This window comes from Microcebus murinus, chromosome 1 (genome assembly GCF_040939455.1).
Source record: "Microcebus murinus isolate Inina chromosome 1, M.murinus_Inina_mat1.0, whole genome shotgun sequence".
Lineage (NCBI taxonomy): Eukaryota > Metazoa > Chordata > Mammalia > Primates > Cheirogaleidae > Microcebus > Microcebus murinus.
The window spans coordinates 95,056,016-95,072,047 of record NC_134104.1 but is presented as its reverse complement, the minus strand read 5'-3'; the positions used below and the strand labels follow the sequence as shown (position 1 = coordinate 95,072,047).

Genomic DNA, 16,032 nt, shown 5'->3' with positions numbered 1-16,032 from the left:
GCTTAGACTTACAGCCTTACTAATGTTTCATAGAAACAGGGTGGAGAAGATAAAATTGATAATAATTTAAATGAAGATGAGATGTTTCTTTTATACTTCTTGATCCCCTTTTGGTTTCACACCTACTTATGAAAGTACAAGCAGGCATTCCTTGCTTTAGGAAAAACTCAGTGTTCTATTATTTATTATGAAGGGAATAAAGTTAGTATTAATTATATGAAAGATTGTATTATAGTTAGAAAATATTGACATCCATACTTAATAAATTTTGATATATTTCTGCAATGTAGGGTGAAAGGAGGCTTAAGATCAGGATCATCTAGCTATAATTAATATAATTATTATTACTCTTACTGGAAAATAACAAACCCACTGGGAATTGCTTAATCAAAAGGAAAATGTATGACTAGAATAGAATATAAGGGTAATTTACAGTTCACAAGGCCTCATGTGGCCAGATCTCAGGAAAATAACTGGAACCATCATGTGACTGTCCTCAGGATTTTCTCTTTCGTTATCACTTTGGCCCATTTCCTTGTTCACTCTTTCTGCTGATCAACTTCGTCTCATAGCTGAGAAAGGCTGCCATTAGCTTTTAAGTTTAGACTTCTCTATCGTGGAAGGGTGCCATAATAGCGATTAAATGTCTGGAATCCTTGCTAAAGAACTACTTGGCCCAGTTTGTATTGGTCTGGTACCATCTCTAGTCTAACCTCAACAGGTCCTGCAGCCTTCCCACTGTGTCCAGAGGGGGAGCTCTCACTGTTCTAATCTAACAGGAGTTCACTAATCAAACCAGAATAAGTTCACAAAGCATTTGTTGTCTGAAAAAAAAATCCATAAAATAAGAACATTTGCTTGCCCTATGTAAAATAAGAGAAGTATACATATTGATCTCTGTCCTGGCACGGAGCTCCTAAAACTCTTGTAATTTCCTGAGTGACAGGAGCGCTAGGAGAATCTTTTGTTCTAATGTTTGATCCTTGACAGAACTCCTAAATCCCTTGGAATTTCCTGGGTGATAGGAGTGTATTTTGCTATAATAAGGTGACTGTTGGTGGGATTCTGGATGGAGACTGTTAACCAGAAAGACTAGCCCATGATTAGAAGCTTGAAGCTCCCCATTTTCTGGAGAAGGGAGAGGGGCTGGAAATAGAATTGATAATCAATCATACCTATGTGATGAAGCCTCCACAAAAATCCTTGATCTATGAGGTTCAGAGAGCTTCTTAGTTGGCAAATACATCAGCACACTGAGAAAGTGGCAAGCACCAACTTCACAGGGCAGAAGCTCCTGAATCTGGGATCCTTCCATACCTTGTCCTATCTCTTCGTCTGGTTGTTTATTTGTATTTTTTATTAATAAACCAGTAAACATTTCGCTGAGTTCTATGAGCTGTCTTAGCAAATTAATTAAAACAGAGGAGGTGGTTGCTTGAACCCTGATTGATAGCCAATTGGTCAGAAGTATAGGTGACAACCTACTACTTGTGATTGGCATGTGAAGTAGGGGCAGTCCTGTGGGACTGAACCCTCAACCTGTGGGATCTGACACTATCTGCAGGAATATAGCATCAGAATAGAATTACAAGGCACACAACTGGCATCCACTGGAGACTCTCATGTCAGAAGCATTGTACTAAGTGGCGTGTGAAAGTAGGAAAAGTATATTGCTCTTTTCTCTATCTCTGTACACCTTGGTTATGACTTTATAGGATTGTTTAGTAAAAAAAATGAAATTATGTATGCTCGGTGAATATTTGTAATTTTGGGGTGCCAATCATATGAGCTTCCCTTTAATATTTAGAAATTTTCTTTCTTTATGGTTCTTGATTGGAAGCTAAGATCCCACATGCCACTACACACACTATTAAAACTAAAAATTGTTAGGTTCTTACATTCAGTAATCTAAATGGAACAGATGTAACCTAAATGGGCCAATAAGGGGCATTCCTCAATGATATGCATCACAATGTAGAGTTACCACAAATAGGAATAAAGTCATTTTGGTGGTGGGCCATACCAGCTCAGATAGTTGTGTCAGAACGATCTTATCCCAGTCAATGGTGGTGGTGGTTCCTACTGCAGCATTCAATGTTTCTTTAACCAGGTTTAATGATCCTAGTTATTACCTAGGTCCTTGCTTCCACTTGTTTTGAAACCTGGCTCCTGACACTTCCTAGTGCTTTTTTTCTATGCTCTTCAATTGAAACATGTAAACTGAATGTATTTTTAGTAGTATTTTTCTGCTTAGGTAGAAAAGGTTTAGATCCACCTGTGTTGATATCTGTTGTTTGTGACTTAGAATGTAATACAAATTGTGAAAGTGCTCATAAAATGCCATTCATCAATGTTGGCTCATTTATAGCCTTTAATGTACCAACCTATAAAGACACTGAGAAAATAACACAATGATGAGCTTAATATGAGTTCACACCATTTTATTTTATTTTTTTATTTTATTTTTTTTTATAGGACTTGATTGCTTTGATACACCATTTTAAAACTAAGATTTAGATGCATTTGTGAGAATTCATTGAAAGAAGCACTGAAGATTTATGCATTTAGTTTTATGTAAAATTTACTTCAAAAAACAATAGTGACAAGAACACTAAAACAAATATTGAATTCTAGTTAATGATATGCATGTTGTAGTATGTGTAGGAGGTATACTGGTGTCTGTAAATTTCTTTGAAATGCATCAACAATAAGATAGATAAATTAGTGATTAGAGAGAAGTTTATACTAATCTAGATGAAGGGATATGTGATAAAATAAATACAGTGAAATGTTAATTGAAGAACTGACAGTATACATGTGAATGTGTACTGTAAAATCATTTCAACTTTTCTGTATGTTTGAAAAATATTCTATTAAAATGTTGGAAAAAATTACCCCTGGTGAATCAGCACCACCAAACATGAAGAATGCATTCTCAGTTGTTAATATTTCTATGCACTTGAGTATCTAGAAGAATCTCTGTTCTTACTATTTTCATAATAATATTTTACATTGCTTTAAATTCATTTAACCTTGAATATTCTAGTTCATTGAATGTGTACCTTGCTCATTATTTATGATGGGGAACCTTAAATATTGCTTTCAGGTATTTAGGTCTACTATGAATAGATACGCATTGTGGAAATACGGAAGAGCAAAATTCTGAAATATACATTATCCATAAATTCATTACACCAAGATATGTGGTGTGCATTTTTTAAAAATTTATTTTAACACATGCTTTTTTAAAAGTTGAAGAGACTAAAGCAAATATGAGAAGCATTTATTATCTTTGTCATTTAATTGATTTGGCCAAAAATCTTGCTATTTAAAATCCAAATTCATCATTTTCATCTGAATCTTATCATGACAAATATTAATTTTTATCCTTCAGATTACTCATTGACTTATTCAATGGGTATTTTATGTTCTATTGATTTTTCTCAGCTAGCACAGTATTGTACATGTACTTCATAATACAATATTATTGGATTGTACTGTCTCAATAGTTTAGGGACTTAGATGTTTATGTAGTATAATAAGCAATTTTATGAATACTGCCACGAAAAGGAATAAGGGAAATAAAACTGACTTTAAAAAATACTAAATAGGTCATTTTATTGAGTGGTTAAGATAGGTAACTTCTCTGAGTGCCAGTTTTTTAACCTTAAGAGCTTTAAGAGGCTTAAAATAAAATATGTGTACCCTCTCCTCTGGCACATGCTCATAAATTAAATCTAAGTGGGCTGGGCGTGGTAGCTCACACCTACTCAGGAGGCTGAGGCAGGAGAATCGCTTAAGCCCAGGACTTTGAGGTTGCTGTGAGCTAGGCTGATGCCATGTCACTGTAGCCCAGATGACAGAGCAAGACTCTGTCTCAAAAAAAAAATCAATTAAAAATAAATATAAGTTATAATTGCTATTAGCACATTATTTTTGATTTGCACATAGTTAGCACTTTTTTTTTTTTTTTTTTTTTTTTAGCGATACAGTTTTATTGTGTTGCCCAAGCTGGAGTGCAGTTGCCCAATCATAGCTCACTGCAGCCTTGAACTCCTGGGCTCAAGTAATCCTTCTACTTTAGCCACCTGCTGACTAGCTGAGACTATCAGCCTGTGACAACACGCCAGGCAAATTTTTCTTATTTTTTATAGAGACAGTGTTGTGCTACGTTGTCCAAGTTGGTCTGGAACTCCCCACTCAAGCACCATGGCCTCTCAAAGTGCTGGGGCGACAGGCATGATTCACCGTGTCCAGCCATTCTTAGCATATTGGCAGACTAAAATGTGTCTCCCAAAATTGCCCTCTAATTTATGGGAAGTTTCAACATTTTCTCATAAATTGTTCGCACTATTCATATCTTTATTAAGTCTTTTCATTGATAATGCTGCATTAATATCTTCAGCTCAAGCAAATTCTAACATCAAAACGAAAGTTTTTTGAGCCTCAATGAGAGTTTTGTTATTTAAGAATCTAAGACAATAAACCTCATCTACTGTTTGGGATTCTTATTAAAACATCATTTTTGTACCTCTTTTCTGATCTAGTGACTCTTGATTTCAACTGTGCATAACAAGTCATTAAAATAAGTAAAGTCTTTGTTCCTCAAATTATGCAAAATTATTTAGTTTTTTAAATTAAATTAAAATTCTGATTTGTTCTAATCATCACTTTCCATCTATATTTGCTATATTTTTCAATTACAAAGAAGAACAAACGATAGATTAATTTTGCTGTCCTTCCTATCTAATGGAATTTCTCTTCCAACTCACTTTATGTGAGTCAACTGACATGTGGCAAGTACCAGCCTCACAGATGGATCAGTAGTGGCAATCACAAAATTGCTGAGTTTTGCAACACAGGTGCTTGGATTGGCTTTGCTTGCCTGCCAGCAATATACAGATTTTTGGCAGACCCCAACATTTGTAAAAGATGTGAAGAGAGAGCACATACTCATTCAGCTGGCACTCATCCTTCCCTGCAATGGGTCCCACGATCAAGCCAGACCTACTGCTATCATTGCCTTTTAGTTTCTGAATCACTGTTAGATTCTTGACCCATATCTGCAAGTTGGGAGGAAACCACTTTGGTTTAATTATAAATGTGCAAATTTAGTATGGAAATAATGAGTTCCTTCACGGAACACTACTACCACTAAAGGAATGGGAACTGAGAAAACTTGAAGACAATACTTCTATTTCTCCACCTAAAATGAAATGTTTCTACAATAAAAATAAAATATGTTTAAAAAAAGGTTTGCTTTGATAAAAGCCATATTTTTGCTATTAGTTTTGGAAACATATCTTTGTTTTCTAACTATACATTTGTCCTTCCTACTTTAAAATTTATCCAGAGAGAGTGATTACTATTTATAAGCAGGAGTGTGAATGAAAATACTGCCTGTGAGCTGTATGTTAGTGTGAGTGCATTCAAACGTTTGTTTTTAGTGATATTTTATGCTTGTTTCTAGAAACCTTAATATGAATTAGATATAGACTCACCCTTCACGGGCTCATGATGGAGCTAGTAAGAATGTCAGTATGATATTAATACCTTCTATTAAAAGATATGAATAAAGTGAAATATTACTGCTGAGGGGAAGGGCTTATGCCTGACAAAGGTCAGGGAAAGCTGACCCTTTCCCTGTAAGCTGACCCTTACAGAAAGAAACTGACAAATTCTTAGGGTATACAAGATGTGAAGTAGTTTGGACAAAGGGAAATAGAACAACACTTTTCTTTGGAAGATGAGATTTATGTGTTTGTTGAGATTAACTAGAGATGTGGTTGAAGAGACAGTCTTAGATCAGAATTAAGGATCTAATAATTTATCCTAACAAGTATTGGATTCATTTCAATATAAGCAATGTAAATTATACGCAAGTCCAGAGCAGAACATTTGAATTACACCCTCAGCTGACAAATTTGTTCCACCTCCTGAGCTCCCCCATCTAAGCTTCTTCATCTCATTTCAGTGCACCATAATATGCTCAGTTAATCAAACAAAACATCTTAGTCATTCTCAAGTACTTATTTCCTTCACACTCCATACTCAGTACATTAAAAATCTCTGATGCCTATACCTCCAAAATATATTCCAGTTTCTTATCTGAACCTGGAATACTACTCCTATTCTTTTTCTAGCCACAATCATTTCTTGTCTGGACTATTTCAATAGTCTACTTATTGGTCTCCCTGCTTCTGCTAGGACTACTTTTCTCAGGAATCCATTTGCCACATAGCAGAGTGATCTTTTTAAATCTAAATCAGATCATTTAATTCCCATGCTCATTATCCTCCTAATAGTTCTCCACTGAATTTAGAATAAAATGCAAAGTGCTAATGTTCTTACAAGACTCTACATGATTCAACTTCATCTCTTGTGGTTTTTCTTACCCTTTCTAAGTTCAAATATTTTTTTAAACACAATAACTTTATTTTTGCTTTGGGGTTTTTGCACTATCCTCCAGTGCTCTCCCTCAGATATTTGCATGACAGTCTCACTATTGTCATTTTCATCTCTGATCTAAGCGTCACTGACTTTGACCTAAAGTCATTCTCCAGGCATACACTATCACAGTGCTCTTCTAAATAAGATCTTCTTTCTGAGTGCTGGAGTTGAAAATAGAAAGAAGGAACGTGAGCCAAAATGTAAAACAAGGCATTGCTTTCTTTACTGAGAAAGTCTTGCTGTATAACAAAAAAATGTCATATGTAATATCCTGTGTCTAATAGTCATACTTGTTTTATTAAGAAACTGCAGAAGCCAGTATACTGAGGGCTAGATCTAATTTGATCAGAAAACAGATTTGAGACTCTGATAAAGAATCTCTCTGGGAATCCTATTTTGATATTTTGCCTTTTGTTATTCCCTCCTCTTTTAGCTAATCAATGGTTAAGAAGAAAGGAGTATGTTTGGGTCATGTTAAAGGGATTATGTCTGGGTGTGGTTATAATACTAAAATGTTGGTGCTTCTTTTCCATTATCTTATGAGATGGGGAGATGGTATGGACTTTAGGCAGGTCCTAACTTCCATTTTATCTATTCCAACAACCTAGGATATAGACACATTCAGATATTGTTGAAGAAAACTGTAAGTGACCATGTTAACTTTTTTTTTGGAAAAAGAATATAGATTGCATTTGCATGTAAGAAGTACTATTGGCTATTTTTCTTTCTTGTAAAAGAATCAATGAGTTGGTTGATATCTCAGAAATTGTGCACAACAGAACATAAAAGAGCCATTTGGGCCTGGAAATGTTAAGGGTGGGTGTTATTGAAGAACTTTGGTAGAACGCTTGCCTAGTGTAAAGTTTTGAGCTGTTGATTTGATTTTCAGCTTGACTGTCATTAGTGTGTAGAAATGCTACTGATTTGTGTACTTTAATTTTATAACCTGAGACTTTGCTGAATTCATTTATCAAATCTAGGCATCCTTTGGAGGATTCTTTAGAGTTTTGTAGGTATAAAATTATATCATCAGCAAACAGAGATAGTTTGACTTCTTTTTTTCCAATTTGGATGCCCTTTATTTCTTTTTCTTGCCCAATTGCTCTAACAGAACTTCTAGTACTATGTTGAATAGAAGTGTTGAAAGTGGGTATCCTTATCTTGTTCCAGTGCGTAGGAGGAAAGCTTTCAACTTTTACCTAGTCAGTATAATGTTGCCTGTGGATTTGTCCTATATAACTTTCATTAATTTGAGGTATGTTTCTGCTATGCCTAGTTTATTTGAAGGGATGCTGGATTTTAACAAATGTTTCTCTACATATATTGAAATGATCAAATGATTTTTGTCTTTAATCTGTTTATTTTGTGAATCACATTGATTGATTTGCATATGTTGAACCTTCCTGTTATGGCCATTTGTTGTTGTTGTTATTGGGAGATGCTTTATTACTGATTAAATCTTGCTACTCATTAATGGGCTGTTCAGGTTTTCTATTTCTTTCTGATTCAAAATCAGGGAGGTTGTATGTTTCCAGGAGTTTTTCCATTTCCTCTGGATTTTATACTTTGTGCACATAGGGGTGTTCATAGTAATAGTGAATGAGCTTTTGCGTTTCTGTGGTATCAATTGTAATGTCTTCTTTTTCGTTTCTGATTGAGTTTCTTTGAATTCTCTCCTTTCTTTTCTTGATTAATTTAGCTAGTGGTCTATCAATTTTGTTTATCTTCCCAAAGAATTTTTTTTCATTGATATGTTGTATTATTTTTGTTGTTTCGATTTCATTTAGTTCTGCTCTAATCTTTGTTATTTCTTATTTCTTCTTCTATCTTCAAGTTTGGTTTGTTCTAGTTTTTCTATTTTCTTGCTGTTATTCTATTTAGCTTATTTTTTTGGTGCTATCATATTTTCATTTTGTTTTCATCCATGACTGTTTTTGTTTATGTTCCTCCTAATGTAGGCTTTATAACTGAAAGTTTATTTTTTCCCTTCTACTTCTTCCACTTGCTCTGCTAATTCATGCATCATCTATGTTATCTACCATATCTTTCCTGAATTATTATATCTGTGCTTTGACTACTGATTTATGTCATATCTTGTTTCATTAGTAATCATTTCTAATTAAATGAAAATATATTTTGTTACAATTTTTATCTTGTCCTTTAAATTATTTTTCTTTTCTACCTAGTATTTTATGTCTTTTCTTTAGTTTCCTGTTTTTCTCCTTTTAATTCCAGTATTTTCCTATCAATCCTGTGCTGGTTTCTTAATTTGAGTTGAATTTTTGGAACAATAATTTCCAGAAATATTGTGTAAGACAGGATTTTTTTTATGACATATTGAATTAAGACATCATTTCCTTAGTTTGTTATTGAAATAAATTATTACATTCAAGAGACCTTCTATATTTAGTTATAGCTTTTAAAATCTCTTAGCTTAGGCATCCCTACTTATTCACCTTGACCTTCATCAACGAATGCTATCTTAAAATAATATAAGAAGTATCATTGGTAACTTGAAAATGTCTGAGCAAAAAGAGTTGATTTATTCTAATTCAGGGTTAGCATCATGCCACCTGACCTTTAATTGAAAAAAACAAAACAAAACAAACGCGCACTTCAATAAATAACAAAAGAAGTCTTTAAATGATACTGAACATATAAGCATATTATGACTATGTCAGAATTATTAAGTATAGTATAAGGAAATAAAATCCTTGGTAGATTTCTCATTGAACAAAACTGTATTGACATGATTCAGTAAAAATAATTGCTAACAGATATTTTGCATGTCTTTTTAAATAGAACAATTAATAACAATATTGTGATCACCAGTAAATATCCCTTAGCTATGCTATTTACACTGTAGCTGTGTTATTTATCTTTGAGATTTTGATGAAAGATTTCTGACACTCTGATTTTTCTATAACTTTGAGGATATACAGGGTTTTTTTCTTTTTTAGCAGATAGAAATTTCTGAGTTGTAGTGACACATAATTCCAACCTATATATTTTTTTATATTTTTAAGATTTAAAAAATCTATACCACTGCAGGTGAGTAGAATTTGAACTCTACCATTTAAACTAATCATAGTCCTGGGACTGAAAACTGAGTTAGAAAAAAGGTGAACAGACCTCTGAAGGTAAGTCCCAATAACTATGGTCATTTGAGGCTGAAATAAAATTAAATAGAATAAATAAGCACAAACTAACATGAAATGGAGCATTACTAAGGCAATTTTCTGTCTATCACACCTATCTTGGAGGAGAAACTCTTTGGAACCCAGAAAAATATCTTTTCTGTGGCAGAGCCCTCCAGTAGAATATTTTCTTAGACCCTTCAAGATGTTGAATTCCCTCATTGATAAATTAAAGTCATATTTAAATATAATCTGTTTCTTTTCCTTTTCCCTATGTCTGGAGAATTTGACCAGAAATTTCTGCCAAAACTTATCTCAATGTTTATATAACACTGAACTAATACAGACTGATAGAAAAAAATGATACATTTAAAGGGAATGACTGTAACCAAAAATTACCTACCTCTGAAATTCTTTTAGTGTAAAAATAATGGGACATTTTTAATATGTTAATTAATGTATGAGAATTTATTTTCAAAGAATTAAAGAAATGTTTTGACATTTATGAAACTGTAACAGTGAGTCATAAAAAATCAGTTGAAATAAGAACACCTATATGAAATGCAAAACAAAATTATTAAATTACAATAATATATTTTGATAATAATAATAAGAATGAATTAGGTACACAAGACAAATTTGGAAGGAGGAGCAAGCACTGAAGAAAATTTTCCCAAATTAGGATATTTCTGAGGAAAGGAACAAATAAAAATTAAAATGAGGCTAAAGTAGGACAAATTCAGCTAATCTGGCCCATTTATAATAGGACTAAAGTAGTTGAGAACAGAGCAGAGCAAAAATAAAAGACATATATCTGAAAATTCACCAAATAATATATTTGAACATTCAGATTAAAAATCTCTTTGAAAATCCTGACAAAATTATTTTTAGATAAATAATATTTAGATATATTTTGGTGAAATTTTATATATGTGTATCAGTTCCCATGGCTGCTGTAACAAAACAACACAAATTTGATGGATTAAAAAATATAAATGTATTCTGTCACAGTTTTGGAAGTCAGAAGTTTGAAATCAGTTTCATTGAGTTGAAACCAAGGTGTTAGGCTTATCCTCCCTCCTTAGGCTCTAGGGAAGAATTAATTCCTTGTCTCTTTTAGCATTTGGTGGCTGCTGGCATTCCTTGGCTTGTGGCTGCATCACTCTGATCTCATTGCCTGTAGTCACATTGCCTTCTTTCCTTCTTTGTGCCAAATCTCCCTCTGTCTTCCTCTTATAAGTTTACATGTAATTTAATTTAGTGCCTACCTGCATAATTCAGGATTGTCTCCCCTTCTCAAGATCTTTAACTTAATGACTTCTGAAAAATTCTATTTACAATATAACACTTACAAATTCCAGGGATTAGGCATGGGATTTTATAGGGGAGCTATATATTCAGTATACACAATGTATGTACATGCACATGCATAAATCCTGAAAGTATTTAAACAGAAGTTATGGATTAAATGCATAAGAACAAAACTCCAGTTGCTCTTAGACTTTGATTCTTAGAGAATTGTATGGAGTTGAGAGAATATTTTAATAGAAATAAATTCAACCAAATATTCATGAATTTCTGAAGGCAACCAAAAGATTTTTTCAGCTAAAAAAAGAATTGGTTTAACTTTCCTGAAAAACTAAATTTTTTGAATTACAGATGAATGAGATGTGAGTCAAAGTTAGAAAAGGAAATTGTTTTATAAAAGGTTGTCAATAAGCACTGAAATCTTAACAGAGAGTTACACATTGAATTGAGTTTCAGTACTGGAGTGCCGGCTCTGCTCAGTCCAGATTCACACTCAGTCTCTAGGTAATCTCCTTTGGTCCTATGGCTTTACATACCAACTTTATGCCGGAGACTCCCTACTCTATATCTCTAATACAGATATCTGCCTCAACTCCACTGTCATTTAACAAAGTATTTGCTGTCTTTCTTAGACATTTAATAGCCATCTTAAAGTTAACATGCTCTGAACCAAACCTTTGTTTCTCTATTTAAACCTGCTGAGCTACTGGCTTTCCCTGTCTCAGAAAATAATAACTCCATTCAACCATTTATTTAGGCAGAAAATCTTGTATTCACTATTTATTACTCTCTTTCTCTTGGCTAATTCTGTTAGCTGTTGCTTAGAAATATAAGGAATGTAGTACCTCTCAATTTTCCACAGGCACCTCAAGCCACCATCCTCTCTTGCCTAACATCATTGACTAGCTTGCTCTATCCCCAAACTTGCCCCTCTGTAGTCTAATCTACAAAGAGCCGGAGTGACAATTCTAAAATGAAGTATGATCATGATTATGTTATTAATCTGTTCAAAGCCCCACAATGGCTTCCAATCTGTCCCTTTCCTCACTCCAGACTCTATCTCCTGCATCTGCTATCAGCCTTCCTTGTTTCTTCCAGCAGCATAGGCGTCTATGCTATTTTCTAAACACAATAAAGGAGGAGAAGCACCTTCAGGGCCTTCTCATTTGTTACTTCTGTCTGAACGGATTTTTCCCCCAGATATTTGCATTGCTTGCTGCATCATTTTCTTCAGGTTTGGCTGACATATCATCTGTTATCAGGCAGGCCTTGCCCCACTGTAAATTTCTATTTCCTTACTGTGTCATATTTTATTCATGGTCCTGACAATATATAATTATATAGTTCTTTGTTTTTTCATTGTGTATCCCATATCACTAGAATGTGAGCTCTAAGAGAGGAGATTTTTCTGTTTTGAGCACTACTGTATTCCAGGTGCCCAAAACTATACTTGGAAAATAATAATAATAGGTGCTAAATGGTAAATGAAAATACATCCTGGTATATCCTGAGACATATTTTGAAATATAAATGTATGCAAATACATATGCATTATATATAGTGTGCATTTTTATAAAATAAAAAAGTTGATTAATAAATGTATATGGAGCTATACCCAAACAATAAAGATTATTTATGATCAGTATGATTGTAGGGTTTTTCTTTTTTTTTTTTTTTTTTTTTTTTTTTTTTTTTAAGACAGAGTCTCGCTTTGTTGTCTAGGCTAGAGTGAGTGCCGTGGCATCAGCCTAGCTCACAGCAACCTCAAACTCCTGGGCTCAAGCGATCCTTCTGTCTCAGCCTCCCAAGTAGCTGGGACTACAGGCATGCGCCACCATGCCTTGCTAATTTTTTCTATATATATTAGTTGGCCAATTAGTTTCTTTCTATTTATAGTAGAGACGGGGTCTTGCTCTTGCTCAGGCTGGTTTCGAACTCCCGACCTCGGGCAATCCACCCGCCTCGGCCTCCCAGAGAGCTAGGATTACAGGCGTGAGCCACCACGCTCGGCCTGGGTTTTTCTTTTTTCATGTTGATATTTGTAAGGTTTTTTTCAATGAGCACATATTTTTAAAATAAGAACTTATATTAGTAACTTTTTTTTGCAGATAAAGAAAAGAAAAGAAGAGAGGATAATTAAGTGGGGCACAGATATGTAACCACCAAATTGTTTTGAAGTTAAAGGACCTCAGGTACCTGTCCTCCTATATAGTGCAGAGCTCTCCTCCAAGGCTGCCTTTAAAATCTGTTTAGTACCTTAAATGAAAAAAAAAATCCCTAAAGATTCCACCACTGAATATCTTTAAATGAGATCCAACCTAGACTCACTTCACTGAAATTGACATCCTATCCATTGGCGTGATTATAGTGATGTGATAAATCAAATATCTTTTATTAGGACCTTAGCATATAATAGTTTACATTTTTCTTCTTCCATCAGATAATGACAGTTAAAAAGAGGTCGAAAAGAAAGAAGAGATTCTAAGAAAAGTTACAAAAGTTAGAATATATTGCAGGCAATGAGAAATGCATGTGAAATGTGGAATTCTGTATAGAAGTGCCAACCAATGATCAAGAACCTTAGGTGATTTGAGATTTGAGGCTTTCCTTGATAACCTTCAGTTCACTATAAGTAAAGGGCTGTCTCGCTAACTGGCTGGAGCACCAATTTAACTGGGAGGGAAGGCACAGCACTCACTCCCTGTCTTTGATATTGTCCAAAATCTGAAAAGAGAGAAGAAATAGTGTTCTGTTATAATTCTCATTTGATATTTTGTACATGACTTCAAGAGATAACTTCAAAGAAGATATTAAAACTGTATCTTTCATAGTTACGTGAAAATGTTAATTCACTTACCAATGAGAATATTGTGCACAGATTTGGTTTAAAATCAAAATGCCACAGCAGATGTTAGCATTTTACATTTTCATTTACTTATTACCTTGCACAAAGATAGCAACTTAAAATATCATATTACAATGTTGTAAAGCAAAGATAGCACATTTTAACAATAGAAAACCAAGGACATATCTTTAAGAGCAGTGCGAGAAGAAGCGTCTAGGACTAAAAATGTTGTTTTGTGCCTGCAGCAATAAACTAAAGGCACATTCACATGGATGTATTAAAAAACAACAGATAAATCAAGTTTTGAGAATCCTGAAACTCACACCCTGTTGGGAACCTTGCTAATAAAAATAATATAAAATTACAAATACAAAATTGCATATAGTTCCTTTGAAGGGGTCCTTATAAGTGAGGATCTCTGAAGCTTAAATTATATGAGCCTTATGATAAATATTTCTCGAAGAGAATGTTATTTTCTCGGGCCTGTTCCCAAAGGACTAAGAGTATAATGAAAATTTGCATTACAGATGTAAATGTAATCTTTTAAATCACCAATGACTTCTAGACTACTGCATAAGGATCTCTAGTGATTCTTTGCATTTCTTTTTTTAGAAAAAGAAAGAAAAGAAACACTTTATGCAAAATTAAAGAATCCATTTACTCAGAGCTCTTCTATAAGGAAAACAATATAACAATGTAAATTTAAATTTGACATAAAAAGGAAGAAAAAATACAAGAACTCTAAAAAACTAAAAAATACTAAAAATGAAAATGCTAACAATTTAAGTTTAACACTGCTATGCAAATTATCATCTGATTGGGGTCTAAAAGATATTAGGAAAAGATTAACAAAAAATTAGGTATTCAAAACTTGTAAGTTCAAGTTCTGCTATCACTTCATGAAATTGTGAAAGGAATCACTTTCTGGGCTGGGCGCGGTGGCTCACTCCTGTAATCCTAGCACTCTGGGAGGCCAAGGCGGGCGGATTGCTCAAAGTCAGGAGTTCAAGACCAGCCTGAGCAAGAGCAAGACCCTGTCTCTACTATAAATAGAAACAAATCAATTGGCCAACTAATATATATAGAAAAAATTAGTAGGGCATGGTGGCGCATGCCTGTAGTCCCAGCTACTCGGGAGGCTGAGGAAGCAGGATATTGCTTAAGCCCAGGAGTTTGAGGTTGCTGTGAGCTAGGCTGACGCCATGGCACTCACTCTAGCCTGGGCAACAAAATGAGACTCTCTCAAAAAAAAAAAGAAAAGTTCGAGAGGAATCACTTTCTGAAGGAAGTCTGCTACAAGCAAATTTTTTTATTTTCCTGATATAGTAATAGAAAATTGGTAGAATTTAGAGTATATCTGAGACACTTTTAAATATTGGATTTTGATTCCTGTCAAAGTAAAAATTGTACCAGAGTTAAACAGGCAAAGAGACTTTACTCAAAACATTTGCAGTAGGAGGGAGATTGAACTCAACTCCACCGAAAGGAAAGATATGGGTTTTAAGTGCTCAGGCGAGCCAGTAGAGAAGTACTGGAGGCCATTAGGGAAAGGTTGAGTAATGGGATGTATGGAGCACATTGAGTTATCCCTGAGTCTGCACATTTTTTCCTTGTGCTTGGGCCATCTATGTTTGGGAATTGGTGTCTACTGAAGTCAGTGTTTTACCTTCCTACTTGAACTGGGAGATGGGAACCCTATCTCTTTCAGTGTTTACATTTCAAAATGATAGTTCCCAGGTCCTTGAGAAAGACATAATTGTCTGGGTAGTAAAAATGTCTAGAGGCTGGTGAAGATTTATATGAGTTTCAAAGGGGAAGAGAAAGAACTTATAATTGCAAGTTTGCTTAAGTAACTGTTCTAAGAAAAGTGAAGTCAAAGGCCTACAATCAGGAAAAACCTGTCTAAACTTTCGCCAAGCTGAGGGGAAAATTAAGGCTATCTTGGTCCAGGTTAATAATTTTGAATTTATATTCCAAATTGGTTTAGATATATTAGTAACATTCTTCTGTGTTTTTTTTCTTGTGCTAAAATTGGGAGTGGCTATTCTAGATAGATAGATGATAGATAGAGATTTTATTTGCCTATTTATTTTCAATGATTTAGAATGATTTACATTCTAAATACATTTATATTCTTAAATACGTTTACAATATATTCTCTAGAGATTTCTTTAATAATTTTTTCTTTTTGTCTTCTTTTTCCTGAACTGTTAAAGAAAACAATTAAAGGAGGTTGGGCATGGTGGCTAACGTCTGTAATCCCAGCATTCTAGGAGGCCAAGGTGGGAGGAT

General features: G+C 34.1%; 1 protein-coding gene across 1 annotated transcript in view; it reads right to left on the bottom strand.

Moving 5' to 3' along the window:
* Positions 1–12,599: 12,599 nt before the first annotated feature.
* The window catches only part of BCHE (butyrylcholinesterase), a 68,256-nt gene continuing 64,823 nt past the window's right edge, over positions 12,600–16,032 (bottom strand). The window contains exon 5 of the mRNA XM_012783236.3: positions 12,600–13,619. Coding sequence (XP_012638690.2) covers positions 13,590–13,619 — 30 coding nt within the window. The 3' untranslated portion in view covers positions 12,600–13,589. The remainder of the gene's footprint in view (positions 13,620–16,032) is intronic.